At 33.2% G+C, this 23,252-nt stretch overlaps 1 protein-coding gene across 2 annotated transcripts in view; it reads left to right on the forward strand.

The window, feature by feature from the left end:
- The window catches only part of PIK3CA (phosphatidylinositol-4,5-bisphosphate 3-kinase catalytic subunit alpha), a 75,009-nt gene that overhangs the window by 38,498 nt on the left and 13,259 nt on the right, over positions 1 to 23,252 (forward strand). For both annotated transcript variants that reach the window (XM_037525133.2, XM_054700386.1), the window contains exons 2-16: positions 4,802 to 5,229; positions 6,129 to 6,338; positions 7,560 to 7,810; positions 9,524 to 9,769; positions 10,502 to 10,587; positions 12,277 to 12,382; positions 12,866 to 13,018; positions 13,105 to 13,239; positions 17,149 to 17,273; positions 18,531 to 18,612; positions 18,946 to 19,110; positions 19,309 to 19,412; positions 20,911 to 21,082; positions 22,259 to 22,365; positions 22,876 to 22,997. In XM_037525133.2, the coding sequence (XP_037381030.1) occupies positions 4,878 to 5,229; positions 6,129 to 6,338; positions 7,560 to 7,810; positions 9,524 to 9,769; positions 10,502 to 10,587; positions 12,277 to 12,382; positions 12,866 to 13,018; positions 13,105 to 13,239; positions 17,149 to 17,273; positions 18,531 to 18,612; positions 18,946 to 19,110; positions 19,309 to 19,412; positions 20,911 to 21,082; positions 22,259 to 22,365; positions 22,876 to 22,997 (2,416 nt within the window). In that variant the 5' untranslated portion in view covers positions 4,802 to 4,877. The remainder of the gene's footprint in view (positions 1 to 4,801; positions 5,230 to 6,128; positions 6,339 to 7,559; positions 7,811 to 9,523; positions 9,770 to 10,501; positions 10,588 to 12,276; positions 12,383 to 12,865; positions 13,019 to 13,104; positions 13,240 to 17,148; positions 17,274 to 18,530; positions 18,613 to 18,945; positions 19,111 to 19,308; positions 19,413 to 20,910; positions 21,083 to 22,258; positions 22,366 to 22,875; positions 22,998 to 23,252) is intronic.

Consider the following 23,252-nt stretch of genomic DNA (forward strand, 5'->3'; position numbering starts at 1 on the left):
GGCGCAGCGGTTGAGCACTGGGCCGCGAGCACCGGCCCAGGTAGCACCGGTTCGTTCCCCGTCAGCAAGGGTCCCACAAAAAAATAAATAAATGGTGACTAGAGTGAGTAATAGAAGAGCAGCAAGCTGCTATCATCAGACAGACTGGCCACAGCTGAGAAGTGACCATTAACTGTTTTAAAAAAAACAAGTAGATTGGAGCATTTTTTTAAAGCATTTTTAGTGATTTAAATCACTAATCTGGGGTCTTCAACTTTAGGGCCAAAAATACCCTCAGACTCAGTAATTGGCTTTATAATGAAGACTGTAATTCATCAAGAACATGGTTAATTGTAAATTAATATTACTTCTGAGAAAACAGGACCACCCTCACTGAAATAACTTATCATTAGATACATGGAAAACTAGGATAAGCAAAACCAATTTATATCCTAAGAGTCTGAATCCTTGTGATTTGTCAGTTTGTGGATGTTTAGCCCTGACACTCTGAACTCAAAAGCCCAACAGAGTAGTTACTTGACTCCAAAAGTTTTATTTTTTGCAAATACATTTTTATGATTTTTTAAACTTCCTTTGTACAGATTCATATTTAAAATTTTACTTTTACAGTGACTTATCCCCCGCTGTTACTTTTCAAATGAGTTCTTTGTAAATAGAATACACTTAAAATTGAATAATTCCACCTTTTATCAACATTATTTCTTCTATAGTATAAATGGCCTTTTATTAAATATGTTGTATACTCTGATTTCTTAATTTTAGGGATTTTTCTACATAGTTGGAGAATTGAGAAGATGCAGCTTTTACACTTCAGTCTAATACTTATTTGATTATACTGCATATTTGAAAAGCAATTTTTCAGGAAATCTGAATTTTTAAAACCATAAAAAAATTTAAGACACTCTTTTGCACCAAACAGTTTAGAGACTCTCTTTTACTTATTGTATACAACATAAAATTCAAACTCCTTAACGTGCTATCTGCCTACCTTTTTGGCCCCAGCCTACCTCTCACCGCTCCTTCCTTCCTTCCCAATCACATTCCCTTTCCAGTTCTATGCACTTTGGACTCAAGTAATAAAAAACAAGTTACGTTACTAGTAACAGGCTGCATTCTTTCAAGGTCTGTGAGTTTGGACATATGCTCTTGTGACATTCTAGAATACTCTCCTCATTTAGCAGACCCACAGCCAAGCCACCTCTTCTCTGTGAAATCCCTACTAATCTCTAATATACTATCTGGACTTTATCTCTCTGCAGCTTTCCCTAACCTCAGAGGACAGTTGAAGATTTCCTGTGATTTTTCCAAAGCTTACATTCTATCTTATAACAATTACCCATTGTTAAAGTTGTTCCTGTGTCTTGTTTTTTCCCATTAAACTCTGCATCCCTCAACATCCCAAAGGAAAGCATCTTATTTACCTTTGTTTTTATAGCATATTTGGCTTAGAGCTTGGTATAAGCAAATAGTTCTCCAAAAAAGGGCATTAAGCTATAGTGTACCATTTAAATAGAAATTATAGGAGTCTGGAAACTAGAAGTTGAGCCCCTCAGTACTATTCAAGACTTTTCTGTGAAGTTTGCATTACCAATGCTACCTTCAGGTTTCATTACTTGAAACTGCCACTCTTTTATGACACTCCCTATTTACTTGCCTTCCCCTGTAAAAGAAACCAAGTTCCTCTTCCCCATCTCCATCTGTAGCCAGTCATGATAGCTTGAAAGATGCTGGTATATTGTACAGGTTTATTAATAATATTTAGCATTTATTGAGGATTTGCTGTATACCTCTCTCTATGCTTCTGTGTTTTTCATATATTACCTCATCTAATACAAAAATATAATGAAGAATAAGCCGTTATCCCAACTTAAGAGATAGAGCTAGAGAGGGTGAGGAATGAGGTTCAGTGAAATGAGTTAAAATGCCCAAGCCACACAATTATAGTCAAAAGTAGTCAGAATTTGAATCCAGTTAATTGAGATCCTGTTTTCTTATTCACTGCCAATGAGTATTATCTGACCATACCATAACTAAAGACTGTTTCAGCAGGGTTATTTTGTGCATTTTGGAAACATCTAGACCTGGGTTCAAAATCCATATTTAACATTTCTTATGATAGTAACTTCACTCCTCTGCCCTTTGGTTTTCTCATAGGTCAAGTAGTAATACCAAGGGTTATTTCTTTCTGGGCACATGATATAAACTAAATAGTACATGTTAGATCCATTTGCCTCTTCACTTATGTTAGATGAGCTCTGAAGGTCAGTACAGCATGAGATCTAACATAAGACGACAAAAAAGAAAGTTAGTATTCTCCGTCTTCTGTATAGTACTACCATAGTGTCCAGCAGTGCCTGCCTTCTGGGATCACTAAATGTTTTATGGCTATGATTGCATTTATTCTCTTAATGAGCGGGCATAGTTTGAGTACTTAATGTTAGTTGCCAATAAATATACTATAATAGAATAAGGATTAGAATCCATGATCTGTCTAATGTACTGGACTTCTCTTTTGCTAATTCTTAGGGAACATATGAGACTTTGTGAGTTGTTATTCATTATTTCAAGTAGTTTCCCCATAATTCCATAACATAGACCTGTTAGCATCATTCAACAAAGAGAACTATAAACACAGCTGTTATTTTGGTGTGGCTTGTGGTTTGGTTTTCTTCTTATTTGAACTTTTTTATGCAGGCAGATCGTCATCCAAAAGTAGTCATTTGGCATTTTCCCCTGCATTCTTCAAAGTTTTTTGTATGTTTAAAAAAACTTTAAGTCATTCCATAATTACACACTTACATTAATACATTTCGTCCTTTTACTAGCCAGTAGATTTTCATTTTAAAATTACAGGAAGTAGGACAGTAATAATGTTTTAATCTTGTAACTCTCATGGATCTCTTAGAAATTTGAAGAAAAAATATTTTCAACTATTAAACTTTTTTTTATTGTTTTCCAGTTAATGTCAGTATTTCCAGAGGTGGGTAGAGGGTTTGAAATTTCCTGCTTCTACCCCTCATCTCCTTCCTCTAACTCTGAGGCATCCCATAAACACTTGTTTATAGCTGAGAATTGCTATAGTAGGCCATTGCTCTTTTTAGGTCACACTGGCAGTAAGAAGAAAGGTAGATTGTACAAGGCAAACCTAGAGGCAAAAAGACCATTCGGGCATGTATAATAGTGACAAGAACTAGTAGCAGCCTAAGCCTTATACTCAGAGTGGTACTGAAGGAGTATAGACAGATTCAGGAGATGAAATTAATGAAGTTTATTGATGGGTTAGATGCTGATGAGTATTGTAGAGCTGACAGGCTTCTGGATTAGCTGCATCATGCTCCTTACTTTTCTCAGTGTGTTTGTTTAACTCCTGCTTATCCTTAAAGAATTCAGTTTGTATATTACTTATTACCTCCTTTGGGCAACCTTCCTGCTCCAGCCTCCATTGATTTTTTTTTTAAAGATTTATTTATTTACACATATAAGAATGGGGGTGTAGGCCAGAGGTGCAGGGGGTGAGAGGATTCACCAGAGACAGAGTGGGGAACAGAACAGGCAGACTGACTGAAATACACTGCTGAGGGGAACAGTGGGCAAGACAGGAGAGGTCTGCTGTGCCATGTGGGTAGCTCGCTCACCAGAGACCAAACTTATGCCTCAGTGGTGATTGCTTGACTTAACCCCTGTGCCACCAGGAAGACCTTACATGAATTAAGTGACAACTCTCCATGCTTTTTATAGCATCTGGCAATTTTCTATGAGAGCATTTGTTCAGTTTTTGTATCTGTTTTGACCCAACATACACATAATCTTCACACTTTGTTTTGTGAGACCAAGGGCTATGTCTGTCATTCATTGTCATAATTTTAGCACCTGACATTATCCTGGGGACAGAACCAGTACATTTTTGGTGAATAAACAAAGTATCATGTATAGGTGTTGCCCAGAGTGTCTGGTGCACTAATCAATTATAAAAGTTATCTGGGCCTATTTGATTCATTTCTCTAACTTTCTTTTTAAGTGTTACAAATTCTTAATACAGTTGGTTGGTACATTGTACTGACACTGGGGCTCATTTTTATGTAAATTGATTTACTTCAATCAGAAATGTCAGGACTGTGCTAATTGATAATGTGGATGAATCATTGCAGATTCCTCCTGTGCTTCAAAGAATATGCATTAGTGATCCTTTGCATTATAATAAATATGCACCTAAATTATACTGTAAAAACAGAATGATCTAAGATATTGCTTAGACAATAATTAATGCAAAAGATGAAATTATTAAGATTGAAGAAAGAAAAAAGACTAAGCTATAATTTCTCATTACCACAGGGTAGAGATAGGGGGTTAAAAAGAAAAAGGACTTGACTTCTCTAGTTTTTCCTTCACTCATCTTTAAAATTAGAGCAGTCAATCCATAATATAAAAGAATCTTTCCAGCCCCAATTCTGTTGCTACATAAAAGTAGAATAATAAAGGTGATATATGTTGGGGATTTTGGTTTCAATTAAAAATTTTCATTTTCCCATAGTTTTGGCTCTGTCTTGGTAAGACCTGACTTAAAAACTTTATTCAAATAAAATGTTTTTGTTAAGTTTAATTTAAATAAGGTGGTTTTCTAATTACTTTGGTATCAATTTTTTCAACATGGTTTGGGACACTACCCTTCATCAAAATATTTAAGATCAGTTACCACTTTAATCAATTCAAACTATAGAAAATGAATTTTTGCAATTGTAATGCCATGTAGCACCTTAATGTAGCTGTTTCCCATAACCTATGTTTCTCTTCTTTGTTTTAGATTTCTGCTTTGGGACAGCCACACATCTAATTCTTTCAAGTAGTTTTATGTGAAAAACTTGTAAAAGATTGGAACAATGCCTCCAAGACCATCATCAGGTGAACTGTGGGGCATCCACTTGATGCCCCCAAGAATCCTAGTAGAATGTTTACTACCAAATGGAATGATAGTGACTTTAGAATGCCTCCGTGAGGCTACATTAATAACTATAAAGCATGAACTATTTAAAGAGGCAAGAAAATATCCTCTCCATCAACTTCTTCAAGATGAATCTTCTTACATTTTCGTAAGTGTTACCCAAGAAGCAGAAAGGGAAGAATTTTTCGATGAAACAAGACGACTTTGTGACCTTCGACTTTTTCAACCCTTTTTAAAAGTAATTGAACCAGTAGGCAACCGTGAAGAAAAGATCCTCAATCGAGAAATTGGTATGGTATTTTCAACTAAATGGCATTGTCCTCTTATAAATTCAAACAGTATGAAATTTTATCATCTCATTACTAAAATAGTTTTCTTTGAACCAGTTAAATTACCTCTGTAATCTTAGCTTTCTTTTTTTTATTTTTATGATTTATTTATTTATATTTATTTTATATAATTGTTCATTTTTGTACAATATTTGCTTTCTCCTCTCTGGTGTAGTCTCCATAAAATTCCCACCACCAGTTCACCCGTGCACCATCACCATAGTCCCTTGTGATCTTCCCTCTCCTGTTTTGATCCCTCTCCCTCCCCGCACCCCCCTGCAGAATGTCTCTGATTTATAGTTGCCTGTTAATTTTGGTTTTTAATTTGTTGTTTTTTTTTTCCTGATCCCTTCTTTGATTCCCCTATATTCCTCTTTAAGTGAAACCATTAGGTAGTTTTCTTTTTCTTTCTGGTTTATTTCACTGAGAATATTCCCTTCTAGCTCCATCCTGTTGTAATCTTAGTTTTCTAAATAAAAATCATTATAGATCTATAGTATTTTTGATTATTGGGCTCAGAGACTTTTTTTTAATGCCTTGGTTTTATAATGTTTTCTTTAAGTATCATTTGTAGAACTACTTAGATTTATTTGTTATAACCTAGGTTTGTTTATTTATTCTTAAAAAAATTATGGATAATGTTTTTGCCTTTGTTCTAAACCAATAAATAAATATACTATATTTTGTATATTAAAATAATGGGTCCTTGTCAACTCTTACTATATATATTCATCAAAATTTTTTTAAACCAGAGAAACTTCTTTATTGTAACCTTCTCAATCAGCCAAGTTTCCTATAAGGAACATGTTCATACTGTATGTTTAATAGAAATGATATATTCTTTATATAATTTTTTAAAGGTTTTGCCATCGGCATGCCAGTGTGTGAATTTGATATGGTTAAAGATCCAGAAGTACAGGACTTCCGAAGAAATATTCTTAATGTTTGTAAAGAAGCTGTGGATCTTAGAGATCTCAATTCACCTCATAGTAGAGCAATGTATGTCTATCCTCCAAATGTAGAATCTTCACCAGAACTGCCAAAGCACATATATAATAAATTAGATAAAGGTAAGAAAATTGTCAGTGTACACTTCTGTACAATCTTTATCCTGCCTAGATGGTAAGTATACAATTCAGTACCAAGTATACAGCTTGTTTACAATATATATTTATTGATTGAATCACTTTTATGCACACGGTGCTAATACCTTGGTCAGTTATTTATCTTCAAATAAAACTGAAGAACTGAGTATGAAATTCATTATTACAGAATTAACTGATTATTTTTATAAATAAAACCAAATTAAATAGAAACAATTTATAAAACTTTATACATTCTTGTTATTATATGATATAAACAGAAACAATGTTCCTAATCATGATGTTAAGTGCAGTAACTAGGTCAAATCAAGATGAGTAATAATGTATAGGTTGACTTTTGACAATGTATCAGCTTCTAAAATTAAGTGAACATAAGAACATATACATGTTTTGATTTGGAAATAAAAATACCATTGTATCAGATAAATACCTGTTTTTGAGGATAACAAAGTAAACGTTTCAGTTCAAATAGGTTGACTCTCACAAGATTATATGTAAAATTCTGTTGAAAGGTATCTTGTTACTCTTTCACAAACATTATTCAAAGTAGTTTAATGCAATATAACATAAAATCTTTGTCTGGAATTCTTTTCTACTCTAGCATATTTTTTAATGCTTTATAAAAATATTCCTGTATACAGAAAAACTGAAAGAATTGTATTGTGAACACCCAGATCACTCTACCACAGTTTTAATCTTTTCATTTTCATCATCTTTTTAATTCCCTGGCTTAGTAATTTTAAAAGTAAAGAATTAGATAATGCATCTTCTTTCCCTGCCTCCAACATTTTTATTAATTTGATTCAGTGTTTTTCTTTTAGATAGAGGATTCTTTCCCAGAGATACCAAAAATTCTTCTATTTTAGGTTCTGTTGACCTTTGATACTATCATGAGTCACTCTTTACAGGGGTCAAATCTACATGAAGTATGTCACGTAGTTAAAATGTAAATTAGCATACAATTTGTGTGCTTGCCATTAGACATGAAATTTAGACAGGGTCTAACAGCCCTATCGGATTTGAAGAGTTACTGTTTCTACCTGATATTTACCTGTATTAACTTGATTGAGTATTATGAGTCATTTCTGATTATGGTTAAGAGTAATGACTGTGCATACTTTTTGAAATTTGTCTCTTGAAAAATTAAATCTAATGGTGAATACGTCTAATGATGTTTTCCTATTATAGGACAAATAATAGTGGTGATTTGGGTAATAGTTTCTCCAAATAATGACAAACAGAAGTATACTCTGAAAATCAACCATGACTGTGTACCAGAACAAGTAATTGCTGAAGCAATCAGGAAAAAAACTCGAAGTATGTTGCTGTCATCTGAACAACTAAAACTTTGTGTTTTAGAATATCAGGGCAAGTATATTTTAAAAGTATGTGGATGTGATGAATACTTCTTAGAAAAATACCCTCTGAGTCAGTATAAGGTGAGTAACAAGTTTCAGTTTCAAAAACATTAAGTTTAAGTTTAATATGTAATCACACTGGGGACTAGTATCTATTTTTGAAGCATACTTCTTAAAAATTAAGTATTAGTAAATAGTATTCATTAGTTTCTTTTTGTACAATAATTATTTAGTTTAAGAGACTGATGATTTAATTTGAGAGAATAGATGCTCTCTTCCTTTAGGTTTTATGTAACTAAATTTGGGGACAGAATTATATACTTGTGGCTAAGCTATATAACATTTTCGCAGTTGTAACAATTTTGCAGTGATGATTTGGTGATTACTTAATTGTGCCATGAGGTAAGATATAATAGTGTTTCAGGTTTCTATATGCATAAAATGTATCATGTGCTTTTTCTAGGTAGTACCAGTTCTATAGTGGAAATACTTTTATTGGTCAATAAGAATTTAAAATAATATGAAACTTGCCCAGCAGACATGTTGTGTACCTTAATATTTTTTAAAAAGGATTTTATTCTATTCCTTTGGATATGCCACATGAGCTATAAAGTAAATGTGCCCCTTGTTAAAAAAAAAATGTTGGCAGCTAACACTAATCTAAAAATGTGGGGTATTTCATGATTTTTATCTCCTCTCAAATAATGGCACTACTAGGAATTAAAGCAGACTTTTCCAAAAATCCATTATTTGCTGTTAATTAACATGTAATATTGGGCCTCGCCGGTGGCGCAGCAGTTGAGCGCTGGGTTGCGAAGCTGCCTGCAGCCTCTGCACTGCCGGTTCGATCCCCAGCCACCGGGTGAGGGTCCCACATGGCGCGCAGACTTCTCCTGCCGCCCACTGCTCCCCTCAGCAGTGTACTTCATCAGTCTGCCTGTTCTGTTCCCCATTCTGGCTCTGGTGAATTCTCTCACCCTCCCGCACTTCTGACTGTACCCAGTGCTTGTATGAATAAATAAATAAATCTTTTTAAAAAAGATGTAATATTAATAGTATTATTAATGTTATATTATTGTGTTAATAGTATTATTAATTATTGTATTAATAGTATTATTAATATTATATTATTGTAATATTAATAGTACCCTGCTCTCTATTTCTGTTCATAAAATAAATACCTGTAAGAAGCAACTATATTTGTATCAATCATATGCCAATTACTGATTTACAACCACATTAATACATGGTTGTGGACTTCAGATTTCTTTCAGTACAGTAGGGATTAATGATAAGAAAATAAGCTATTTTAATATGTACATAGTATATTTCTATTAAAAATCTCTATTCTAACTTCCATTTCAAAGTTCAGACTAATGTATTTTACTATATGTCCAAAAATTTTGTCATTCTGAGTGGTATTTTTATTTTTCAACAAGACAGATTTTTCTCAGGAAATGTTAGGACAGAAGAGCAAGTTGCCAATAATCCTTGGGTTGAACATCAGTATTACTTTAAAAATTATTAAATTATGTTACCTTTTATTTAACACAGTGTTGTCACAACAACTAGCCTCTGATCCTTGTTTGAGCCTGCGCTATAACCTAACCCCCAAATGTTTGTATTTTACATGTTATAAATATGGCAGCTACTAAGAACTTGGGTCTATAATGGTTGATATTTATCACTTTTGCAGATTAGGATGTAAATCCTCTCACAATACTCTTAAGATGTTGCTTCTGATATGAAAAATCTTATAAGAAATGGCTTATCATCCCCCTTAATCTTTTACAGTACATAAGAAGCTGTATAATGCTTGGGAGAATGCCCAATTTGATGCTGATGGCTAAAGAAAGCCTTTACTCTCAATTGCCCATGGACTGTTTTACAATGCCATCCTATTCCAGACGCATCTCCACAGCTACACCATATATGAATGGAGAAACATCTACAAAATCCCTTTGGGTTATAAATAGTGCACTCAGAATAAAAATTCTTTGTGCAACCTATGTGAATGTAAATATTCGAGACATTGACAAGGTAAAGCCAAATGTTGATACTTACTATTTGATATAAATTATTTTATGTAAACTTTTTTATTGAACTAATAATAATCTGGTGACCTGCAGTATGTTTTCAGATGACTAGAAAAACACCCATCTACCTTAGCTGTTACATAGTTTACAACCCTTTGTAATTCTAGTATTCTAGAAATTCTAATATCCATATTCCTAAGCCTTTAAAACCATACGTTTTACAGAATTCATTTGACAGCAAAACCTGGTGCAACCTGAAATGAATTTTTTATAACCTTTATCCTACTTAGTGTAAATATGCACATCTTTTGTTGGAGAAATATTAATGCTTAATGTCTTTATGGAGTGCTGTTCCATCTGCTAAGAGTATTAAGTAATATTTAGTATATGTACCAATATTAAGTAATATTTAGTATATATACACATTTAGTATATGTACCAAAACATGAAAAACTCTGAATGATATACCTCACTAAAGGGATTGTGTGCCTATATAATTTTTAGTAGTTAAATACCCCCTGAAACCAGCAAATTTTGGTAAAGAATCTACTATCAGTATTAAATTACTAAATATATATATGGAAAGGAAACCAGAAAAGCTATGGCTGAAGGAAACTCTTCGTTGATTCTCATATCAGTTACATTATTTTGATATTATTTAATATTGTTTCTATTGTATGTGTCTGTGTGTGTGTGTATTGTATACACATGCTTTGTTTTATTTTATTTTTTTTAGATCTATGTTAGAACAGGTATCTACCATGGAGGAGAACCATTATGTGATAATGTGAACACTCAAAGAGTACCTTGTTCTAATCCCAGGTAAGGAAGTATATGAATTTATATTTCCAAAAGTCATTCTAGTGTTTAGCAATGTAATCTGTAAAACTGGTATGTTTCACATCATTAGTTTTATTCAAGTCATGTGAATTACTAGACATTTACATATAGAACATAAAGACTTTCTGTCACATGCAGAGCAATCACAGATTACTTTATTGTTTCTCTCTCAAATTTTATTAAAAGAATTTTTCTGATTTTCTCTTTCCATTGTATCAAGAAGAGGACAGAATATGGTTATAATTCTCTTTTCCTGCTGTATCAAAGAGAGAATAGAATACCATAGAAATTTTGTGCTGATACATCATAACCATAAACCTAGCATTTTATTCTTCCTTATCTCCATTACCTTTTGCATTGAGATGATTTGCAAACAACTCCAGTGGCTACTCTGAGGCAGTTTCCTTCACATCACTCCCAAGAATAGATATTTATGACATTCAAATAAAGAGTCTTTGGGAATAGGGCCTCCCTGGTGGCGCAGCAGTTGAGCGCTGGGTTGCGAAGCTGCCCGCGAGCTCTGCGGCACCGGTTCCATCCCCAGCTGCTCCCAAGCCACCGGAGGAGGGTCCTACATGGTGCGCAGACCTCTCCTGCCGCCCGCTGCTCCCCTCAGCAGTGTACTTCGGTCCTTCTGCCTGCTCTGCTCCCTACTCTGGCTCTGGTGAATTCTCTCACCCTCCCGTGCTTCTGACTGTACCCAGTGCATGTATGAACAAACAAACAAACAAACAAACAAATAAATAAATAATACATGCCTCTTTAAAAAAAAATAAAGAGTCTTTGGGAATAAATCAATTTCTTAAGGGGAAGGAAAGTTATTGGGAGCCTCTTAAATTATTATTTGCTATCCAACAGCTGCCATCTAGCTATTTCTTTTCCTTTCTCTGTAGAGTCACTTGGAAATAAGACTCTTATCCTAAATATAATAGCAATAATATTTTAAGGAAACTCAAATTAGTATTAAAGATGGACTTTATAGACTACCAGAAATAGCAGTGAATCATCCAAAAGTGAATTTCCTTATGAAAATTTTAATATTTCATTTATAGTATAATTTACTGGTATTAATTTCCTATCTAGTTTTCCATTATGTGAATATGCTATAATTTATCTGTTCTGTTGGACATTTGGTGGTGATGGATAATGGGTGCTAGGTAGTGAGAGAATTACAGGGACTACATCTGAGGGGAGATATCAAACACTGTCCAAAAATTAATGACAATGTAAGTGAATAAATAAATAATATATAACATTAAACTAGAAAACATTCTGTGCCCAAATTCACACATTTTTGTGGCTTTATACTTAGAGGTAGAGCTGTGTCATAGGTTAAGTATTAGAAGATTATGCTTTCCCAATTGTAACAAATTTTACCTCCACTAGCAGTGTATGAGATTTTCTATTACTGCATATCCTTAACACCCCTTGACATCATCAATCTTCGTCGTTTTTGCCATTCTTTTAGATAGTAATATTTTCATGAGATTTTGTTTTCTGGATGACAAACAATATTGACTATTTTTTCATATTTATTTGCAATTTGGATATGATCTTACAAAGTGTGCCACTCTCTGGCCTATTTTTTGTTTGAATTATCTTCTTCTGAATGATTGGTAGAAGTCATTTATATTTTTGGTAATTTTTTTTTTACTTTAAACTTCTACATAGGTGGAATGAATGGCTGAATTATGATATATACATTCCTGATCTTCCTCGTGCTGCTCGACTTTGCCTTTCCATTTGTTCTGTTAAAGGCCGAAAGGGTGCTAAAGAGGTAAAGTATTTTGGAAAGGACAATTATATTTACCTCTAAAAAATTCTAACTATACTGCTGATGAAATGTTTATCAAGAAGTAGATTTTTTATTTAATAAAAATTAATCAGACATCTTTTAAATTTTAATGAATAAATGTATCCTAAAAGAATGCTTTGGGAGAGCTTCTGGAATTTAAAGATGATGAGTTTGTTCTGAGTTCATATTGATACAATTTTGAAACATGCAAAGTCTCTACATACAAATTATCTATTACATGGCTATATGCAAATATGTCTTGCTTTAGTAAATATTTTCCACTTATAACTCGAGAAAATACATGTAATTTCAATGACAAAAAAGAAAGTACTTATACTTTGAAAAATTAATGTCTTGTTATAGGTATCATTATAGTTCAGTTCTTCCTGTGGAAGATAAGTGTTTTGAAATATATTTTATAATTTAATCCATAAAGTAGTAAATATTTTTCTGCTTTTTTTAAAGGAACACTGTCCATTGGCCTGGGGAAATATAAACTTGTTTGATTACACAGATACTCTGGTATCTGGAAAAATGGCTTTGAATCTTTGGCCAGTACCTCATGGATTAGAAGATTTGCTGAATCCCATTGGTGTTACTGGATCAAATCCAAATAAAGTGAGCTTTTTTTGCTATCATAAATTAGATTTTTTTTATTGACAGCGAAACACAATGTTTATAGTAACTTCTCTTTCATCTCTTAGGAAACTCCATGCTTAGAGTTGGAGTTTGACTGGTTCAGCAGTGTGGTAAAGTTTCCAGATATGTCAGTGATTGAAGAGCATGCCAATTGGTCTGTATCCCGAGAAGCAGGATTTAGTTATTCCCATGCAGTACTGGTAAGGCACTTCACTGCATTTACTTAAGTATCACAATCAGTAGATTCGGGTACATACTGTTTGTATGGAAAAGATGTTATGTGTTTCGGTTGCACAAGCATAGAAACTATGGTCACTAGGCCAGTATCGCAATATAGTAAAATTCTCCATATACTAATATGCTGATACTTTTACTGAGGCAGTTTCTCTTCTTAGTTTATTTAGAGTCCTAGCCTGCCTTCATTTAACAAATATTTATTGAACATTGACTCTCTGTATATAGTATGTATAGAATGTATGACAGTTAGGAGGTAATAGAATTGTGACCTAAAGAAACTCCATTGAGTATGCAGTTCCATGATGAAAGTAAACATTAAACTGGTAAAAACATAAATAAAAGATTATAAATCATGGTGTATCATGAAGTTTAAAAAATAATAGTCTGCCAAGAATGAGTAAAGATTGGGGGGGGGGGGTGGCGGAGAGGTAACATATTTTAAGTTTAGAAAAAGCCTCTATGAGATAATAACCTTGAGGTTGAAACCTAAGCACAAGTATGTGGTAGGGAGCTTGGAAGCGGAGGAAATAACTTCACTACCATAGTCCATATCCCCCTAGAAAATAGTGTGTGTCTCTGTGAGTGTGTATAATTTAAATATTGATCTAGTTATCTGATCTTGGTCATAACTTTGGAACCACACTATAACTGGATTCAAGGACCATTAACTCTCCTTTATTTCTCAAGGGCAAAGGTGTGGTGCTAAAAGAAGCAGCTATTTTTGTTCTTTGGTGTCTCTTTCGCCAGTTTCCAAATATATCACTTTTTTTTTTCACCTGATTATAGGTTATAAATAGACCAACCAGTGAATATGGGGCTAAGAGATCCTGAAATATGCCTCGCCTGGTAACAATAACAGCATCACCCAGAGGCAGTCTGGAATCCTACATTCAGGAACTTTATTAGTTTACAACTGTGTTCTCAGGAAGGCATTTACTAGTTCCTTTTGTAAACTGAATAAGTACAACCTTTTTGCCTATGTCCTTTCTACTTAAAATCATTATTGAATTTTGTCAGATACAAGAAGTACATTTTTAGACATTAGAAAGGGATTCTCTCTCTTAAAATATGGCAACTATTCTCTAAGTTTAATCCTTGATGATAAATATTGCTAATATTTATCAATTGCTTATTGTGTACCAAATGCCTTATCAGTCAATTTTTGCATTTAACTTAAAAGTAGTCTCTATGAGGGGAGGTGCTATTATAGTCCCTATTTTACCAGTTAGGAAATAGACTTAAGGAATTTAATATATCTAGGGTCACTAATTAATTAATAAATATTAAGCCTCATATTTCCATCATTCTGGAATTCTTTAAGTTTGGAACTGGAATTGAAATACTGATGTGCATTCCCATGAAATATTCATAACCCTGCCCAATTGGTTATACTTATAAACTAACTGAATTACCAAGGTCAAGTCATTTGAAAACTCATTTATCTACTATTTTAATCATATATTCAGTCACTGAACTCAGTTTTCCACCAGGTCTGTTGGAGTCACTTTTAGCTTTTGAGTTTCTATTTTGAGCAGTTCTCTAAAGGATTGATATTGTATGGTTTTATCCCTCCTTGGAAAAATTTTTCTTCCAAAGAAATAGGAAAACCTATTATTTTTGTAACAGAATTCTTTACTAGTGTGTCTACTGAAACCTTTTATAAATCTGAGATATATTATGAGATCTTATTTTTGTTATATGTTAAAACATTTTACTATTTCATCATTACTCATCAATTCCAACTGCTTAAAAAAAAAAAACCAACCAAAATAATATGATAAATAGGCTAAAATAGCCTGGACGAAGGACACAATAGTGAAAATATCATCACTATTACATCATCTTTCAGTCTTAAATGTAGCAGGCAGTCATAATACAAAGATGAGTTGAAAGGAAAAAAGTGATATAGAAATTTTTAATTCCTTGGGTTGATTATTCTGATTGATACCTGTAAGTATAAAAATAGGTGGTAGCACTTTCTGCCTGCTTGTATCTATGCAAGTGTCTTTTATTCTTCTGTCCCTTTTCCTAATAAACCTGCTCCTTAAATATGAAAAAGGTGTGTTTTATAATTATAAAGCAAAGAAAGTAACTGCCTTCTGTTCAATAAAATTATGAGCCATGAAATTTCAAAAATGTTGCATTTTGACTATGCAAGCTAGAACTTACTTGATTTGTATTTGAAATCTAGCATCAATATATGTAACATGGAATGTTCCAGATTTATGCATGACAGTTGATGAGCAAGCATCTAGCAGTTGAGTTAGTTGTACTCAAGGCTATTGCCCATTTGGGATTATGAATATGATTTTGTATGTTTAAATTCTTAATATGTCTATAAATTTATTTTTTACCATCACTTTATTCTCCTCAAATTATATTAAATAATATAACAAAATTATTAAATAATATAAAGGAATTAAGAGTTCCATTGGATCCAAATGATAAAAGCTACTGACTTCCTGATGAGTGGAAAGTTAAGTATTTATTATCTCTTACCTGGACTATTACAATGTCCTCTTAACTGGTCTACTTTCCATAGAGCACCCAGAAAAATCTTTGTGAAGCGTAAGTTAAATCTTGGAATTCAACCTTTAAAATAGATTTCACTGAAAATAAAGTCGAAACCTCTAGCCTGACCTGCAGGTTGTAACTGCTGCACACGCCATCTCTTGTCAGTACTGTCCCTCACCTGTTGGCATTCAGGTTCTCTTCCTATTCCTCCTTTGCACCAAATTCATTTTCTCCTTGAGGCACTTTCACTGTTTCCTTCATCTGCAGGAGTTTTTCTCTAATCTTAGTGTGAATGGTTCTTTCTGGACATTCGGATCACAAATTAAATATTACCTTCTCATAGGCCTAACGAAGCCATTCTCTGTAACAACACCCAGAGTAGATCATTCTCCATTATTTTTATTTGTTCATTTAATGTCCCACCATAATAGAGGCCCTATTAGTGCAAGATGCTTTACTGTTTATGAACCTAACAGTAAGACTGAGAGGCACATTATTCCTCTTTTAATAAAGACTTGTGAATGAATATGTGCCAATAGTTTCCTCATGCAATTGAATAAGCAATATTTATAAATGTCTAAAAACCAAGTAGTATGGGTGTTTGCTTTCATTTTTAGCCATTCTAAGGAGTATGTATTTGTTGTTATAGTACAATAATATGCATTTGTAATTATTTATTATGTAGTAAGATTTCCATATTTGAAGGAATAAATACAGTACTTGGAATCTTGAAGTTATACAAAAAGTTATGGTGTTTCTTTTTAGTTTCCTAATGTTTGAATGCACGATGTTTCAATGGGACTGTTTTGCCTCTTTTTTTCCCCTTATTTATTTTCACTTCTTAAATTTGAAAGCCCTGTAGTGATTATATAGATATATTCAGGCAAAGAATTTGCATTTTTACTTTATTATTTTGTTATTCCAGAAACATTAGCCGATTAACACTAGGTAGATCTCATTAGGTGTAGAAGTTAGTTATGCACTAATACTTATTAGATTCCCAGTCTGATCTTGCCTCTGTGTTCTTTAGAGAGATTGGTCTATATTTTCTTTATTTGTATTGTCTTTGTTTGGTTCCAATCTGGTCTTATCCCTGACATTGCAGCTGCAGAGGTGTGTTCCTTTGCCTTGGTAGTTACATTCTCTGATTGGTAACAATATTAAGCAAGTAAGTTATTGTATTTGACCTAGAAGTACTGACTTAAAATAAAAGCTTACTATGAGAATAAGCTGTTTCACAATGGTTAACAAGCAGTGTAAAATTTATTGACAATGTTCTTTTTTTGTAGATCATTCATGAATACAAGGGGGGAAATATTGGCAAAGAAAACTATGTAAAATATTACTGTATTTTACAGAGTAACAGACTAGCTAGAGACAATGAATTAAGAGAAAACGATAAAGAACAACTCCGAGCAATTTGTACACGAGATCCTCTATCTGAAATCACTGAGCAAGAGAAAGATTTTCTGTGGAGCCACAGGTAAGTTTTAACAGAGAAATTCTGTTTCTTCTGTTATAGAAGAAAAAACCGACTTGGGCTGTTTTGTCTTATTTCTATCACATCTATTAAATTAAATAAAGCATAATTTACATGACTTTTTATTATATTATCCTTTTTAAAACTAACTTTAAATCAATATCTCTGGAAAATCATGTTGCATTGGTTCTAACTTTGAACACTGAACACTTTTTTTAGATCACTGATATGACTTTTTAAAGGGGTTTTCTTTTTATAATTGAGATAACGTTGGTTTACAATATTATGTGTGATCCAGAGGCATAGGAAACTCTTCAGAGGCAAGTCCTCCCTCCACACCCACCACCAAGGCACCCACAGAGTCTTCCACCATAGCCCCTTATGCCCTGTGTTCCACCTCCCTCCACCGTGCCCTCTTGTAGCCTCAGTTCCGGTCAATTTTTTAGGATTTGTTATTGGTTTGGTTTTATCTCACCATTTGTTTTGTTTCCCTGGATTCCACATATAAGTAAAGCCGTAGGGTATATGTCTTTCTCCTTCTGACTTACTTTATTTTGCTTAGCATAATCCCCTCCTGTTCCATTCATGTTGTCATGCATGGCGAGAGTTCTTCTTTCTTACAGCTGAGTAGTATTCCATTATGTACATATTCCACATTTTTCTAATCTAAAATATTTCTTTAAATAAATTAAAGGTCAAAAAAAAACCTCAGTGGTTTTAGATCATTTTGGTTGGTCTACATATTTTTAAGAGTTCCTTCTGATTTTTCATTTTTTCTGACCTTCCTCAAAGTAATAGTATAATGACTTATTTCTCATAAGAAGACATTAGCCTATAACTAGGTAAATGTACACTGATTTATTAACAAAGCAGTTGTTGTCCATTAACACCTATTTTGTCCAGTAAAATTGGTGAGTCTTCTTATGATTCATGTTGCATAAATAGGTGAGTAATGGGAGTTGTGTACTGTTATAAAATAAGTTCAGTATTTTTCCTAAGTACCTGTCCTCCATTTGGATTTTCCTTTTGTCTTCCTTGCCATTATAATTGTGTGAGTATATATTTATTTATATGTACAACTATAGTGTTACACACTATAATATTAAACACTGATTTCATTTGATTTTAAAGGCAGCTAGTTATGGTAAGAAATTTTAAAAGTGTTTCAAAATTTCTGAAGATTGCATAATTGAATTTTTAGATATCTGGGCCTTTTGGATAACATGCAAGAATGTTTTTTATTTTGTCTTTTCCACACAGGCACTATTGTGTAACTATCCCTGAAATTCTACCCAAATTGCTTTTGTCCGTTAAGTGGAATTCTAGAGATGAAGTAGCTCAGGTAAATGCATGTTTGAGATTACTGAATAACTGTTGCACAGAGTTGGGAATGTTGCTCAAGTTGTTTCCTCTCAAAGTCTATCTAAATACAAAAGCTGAAATAGACTGTGTTTTAAAGTGATTAATAATCGTACTAAAGTGAAGAAAAATACCATTCACACCACTTCCTCTGATTAACTAATTAGAACTGACAATTTTAAGAACTGAATTCGTAAGGGTGAGGGTACTTTTACCTAAACAAATTTTAAAATAAAAAATTAAGACATGCTATCTTGAAGGGTTAGTTTAGTACTCTTTGCTTTTTAAATATGATTTATTTCTTTATTATATACAGATGTACTGCTTGGTAAAGGATTGGCCTCCAATCAAACCTGAACAGGCTATGGAACTGCTGGACTGCAATTACCCAGATCCTATGGTTCGAGGTTTTGCTGTTCGATGCTTGGAAAAATATTTAACAGATGACAAACTTTCTCAGTACCTAATTCAACTAGTACAGGTAATGTGTAATGAGAAAATAGTGTTATATTCTAAATTCAAAATATACTACTTTACTGGCTATGTTCTCTTTTTACAAATTAGTTTTATTATCAGTATCTACTTTCTTTCTTAGAAACTTTCTTTAAATCCAGCCATGCAGAAACTGACTCTAAGATAGAGGATTTTTTTTAATGTTTATTTGTTTTTAATCGCATAGGTCCTGAAATATGAACAGTATTTGGATAACCTGCTTGTGAGATTTTTACTTAAGAAAGCATTGACTAATCAAAGGATTGGACACTTTTTCTTTTGGCATTTAAAGTAAGTCAGATTATTTTCCTGTTAAATTCTTCAGCTATATATTACTTGGGTTTTTTTAGCATATGGGTAAATATGCATTACTTACACACTGTTGTCTTTCTGAAAGTTTTCCATACTAGAAGTATAGTCTACCAGTGACAAGCTTCCCCTCAACTACTTCTCTTTAATATTAAATAAGCAGTAAAATTCTAACTAAATATACACAAGAGTGAGACCAAATTATTTTTTTTAAAGATTTTTTGATTCTACCTTAAATAAAGTTTTTTAGGTCCAAATAATGTTATCATTGGCTTTACTCTATAAAGGGATTAAAATGTGCCAAAATAAAAGAGAAAAAAGTCTTTACTTTGGAATTCAGAGCAATAAACACAAAATCCCAAGTTTCTTGCTAGAAAACAAGCTAAAAGAATAATATGCTCTATCTCATACTCAATGTTAGAGGTCAACAAGTCATACACATTTTTCTATGTGTAGAAACAGATTTTTTTTTTAAAGATTTATTTATACAAGAACCGGGGTACAGTCCAGATGTGTAGGAGGGTGAGCGGATTCACCAGAGACAGAGTGGGGAACAGAACAGGCAGACTGACGAAATACACTGCTGAGAGGAGCAGCGGGTGTGACAGGAGAGGTCTGCACGCCATGTGGGACCTTCGCCAGTCAGCGGGGATCGAACCAGTGCTGCAGAGACTGTGGACAGCTTCACAGTGCGGCACTCAACCGCCTGCGCCACCAGGGGAGGCACAGAAACAGATTTTTAATTAACCTTATTTTTAAATGTTAAACTCAGTTGAAACTGGATCTTGAAACTTGGTTTAAAATTGCTATAATTCAAAGAGAAAGAATATAGAAAAAGGGGCTAGGATGCCAGAAGAGTAAAATAGTACTCACTGAGCTCTTCAGTCCCTCCCTCTTTATCTTATTGTTTTTGTACCTAATTTCCTTTTTTTCACATTTCATTTTAGTAAATGAAAAGTACTTGAAATAAACCTAAAAGCTATTTTATTAAATTGATATTTCCAGGACGTACCTAAACTCCTGCTTGTTTTACTTCTAAATGATAGGTTTTAAATCATTTTATTAGTAGCATGATTCTAACATTCACTGAATTAGAAAACAATTTTCTTTTCTTTTTTTTTTTTAAAGATTTATTTATTTATTTATATAAGCACTGGGGACAGTCAGAAGTGCGGGAGGGTGAGAGAATTCACCAGAGCCAGAGCGGGGAACAGAACAAGCAGACTGACAAAATACACTGCTGAGGGGAGCAGCGGGCGCGGCAGGAGAGGTCTGCGCACCATGTGGGACCCTCGCCAGCAGCTGAGGATCGAACTGGCGCTGCAGAGGCTGTGGGCAGCTTCGCAGCCCAGCACTCAAGCGCTGCGCCACCAGGGGAGGCCCAAAAATAATTTTCTTAAAAATGATTTTATACACACACTCACATACACACACATGTGTACATGCACACTTATTTTTTTATCTTTCAATGTTCCTTTAGATCTGAGATGCATAATAAGACAGTTAGTCAGAGATTTGGCCTGCTTTTGGAGTCTTATTGTCGTGCATGTGGGATGTATCTGAAGCACCTGAACAGACAAGTTGAAGCTATGGAAAAGCTCATTAACTTAACTGACATTCTCAAACAAGAGAAAAAGGATGAAACACAAAAGGTTTGTGACTCTTTAGTTTGTTTTTGAGACATTTCATTGCAACAGTGGTGGATTCTTTGAGAGCGCAGTACATATGTAGATCATGGGCCTTAAAATCAAGATCAGGATTTGGATCTGAGAAAGCGTTGACTGCTACTTAGCACTGTAAATTTAGACACATTATTTAGTCTCTTGATATTTTCCTCATCTGTATTATGGAAGTAAGAATTTCTTCATTGGATTGTTGTGAGGATTAAATTACATGAGATATGAACCTGTCACAGTCATTACAACTTGAAGGGTACACAGTAAATATTAGTTCCCTCTTCATCCCCTTCCTTTCTGTTTTAGATAAACATAAATTTTTTAATGAATTTTTTCCTTACTCTGTCATTTATCATTTTATGATGACCCTGAAAATAAGTGGAAAGAAATGTTTTTGCATTTCTAAGTTTAAAATGGACTCTTAGACAATGAATATATCATACATCCTAAGCTACAGTATAATTGTTGCAGTATAGCAGGGCAGCTTAGTCTAACTGAAGAATATGAGTAAAGATTTTTCATGACCTTTTCCTACTTTATATTCTTTATTCAGTCCACCCATCCAATAGTAAAAAGTAAGATCATTCTTTACATATAGTGAAATGGAAAAAAAAAAATCCAAGTTTATTAGGTATCCCAAAGAATGTACATTATAAATTAACAGTACTGAATGAATTTTCCAACATCTTCATTAATATAACTTGAAGAAAAAAAATTAAAATTACTGTATTAATCTAAATGTCTTACTGTATGTGACTGATTTGATTTTCTTGAAGTGGTAGTATATAAATCCAAATATAGATTAATAGAAAATAATTGTACTTTTTCTGACGCTAGAATTGTGAATAAGAGACTAAACTGTCTCAAAAGAACAGCATATATTATAGTATAACTGAGGTAAGAAAGAAATTGACATTAAATTTGTAAATACAGGCATTTCTTGTAAGCTGGAATTTTCGTATCAGTTTGGGTAGGATCCAGTAGATTAATTAGCAACATGAAATGTATTACTCTAATTAGAATGCAGCCAATCCAGGGTATGGATTCAAAGATTCTGCAGCACTGAAGTTCTAGTGTCTAAACGAGATTAGCAGTTAGTTTTTTTACCTTTTATGAAATCAGTTTCTAACCATGAGTATGTTTATTTATCAGGTACAAATGAAGTTTTTAGTTGAGCAAATGAGGCGACCAGATTTCATGGATGCTCTGCAGGGCTTTCTGTCTCCTCTGAATCCTGCTCACCAACTTGGAAATCTCAGGTAAAGTACCTAATTGGAAGTTTTACTGATGTATTTAAGCAAGTACCTTTCTGGAGAAAATCTTAGGAAAAGTGAAAATGTCCGTTATAGTTAAAATACTCATTTATAAATGCTTACCTCTCCCATTCTCCTACCTGAAAAGTAAGAGTATTAGATTTTCAATTCAGATCTGCATTTATTCAGAATCAATTTTTACTACTTTAATGATAGCCTTTAAAACTTTCTATGGCCAGAATTTCTTTATAAAGGATAAGAAATGGAATATAATATCTGTAAAACTAATAATGTATCACTGTATTGAAGGTTCATGTAGTTATATAAAAAAAATTTTAAGCTTAATGTTTAATTTTTCTTTATTCTCTTAGAAATGAATTATGATTTATAATTGAAAAGAAAGTTTTAAATTTTATAAAACTTCAAACAACTACAATGTATGTATTCTTAATAAATTTGAGGGTAAAAGGATTCACAAAGCTAAGGTGCCTAGTAAAGTTTTTAACTGTCTTAAAGGCTTGAAGAGTGTCGAATTATGTCCTCTGCAAAAAGGCCATTGTGGTTGAACTGGGAGAACCCAGACATCATGTCAGAGTTACTCTTTCAGAACAATGAGATCATCTTTAAAAATGGTGATGGTAAGGAAGAGTATTAATGAACTTGTGATGCATGAATTTAGGTGTCTTTTTATATGCTGAGTATTTATGAACTTTGAAAACCATTTAAGGAATATACATGTGGTAAAATATATAATATTAAGTAAATGTCTGTCTTTACGATGTGCACATATAATTATTAAAAAGAAAAGAAGTAGTAGGTTTAGAATCAGAAAACCTGAATCAGTTCTATCATTTGTTTAGCTGTGGAAGTATCCTTTCATTCCATACATAACT

This window comes from Talpa occidentalis, unplaced genomic scaffold (assembly GCF_014898055.3).
Source record: "Talpa occidentalis isolate TD23 unplaced genomic scaffold, MPIMG_talOcc4v2.1 talOcc4.4, whole genome shotgun sequence".
Classification (NCBI taxonomy): domain Eukaryota; kingdom Metazoa; phylum Chordata; class Mammalia; order Eulipotyphla; family Talpidae; genus Talpa; species Talpa occidentalis.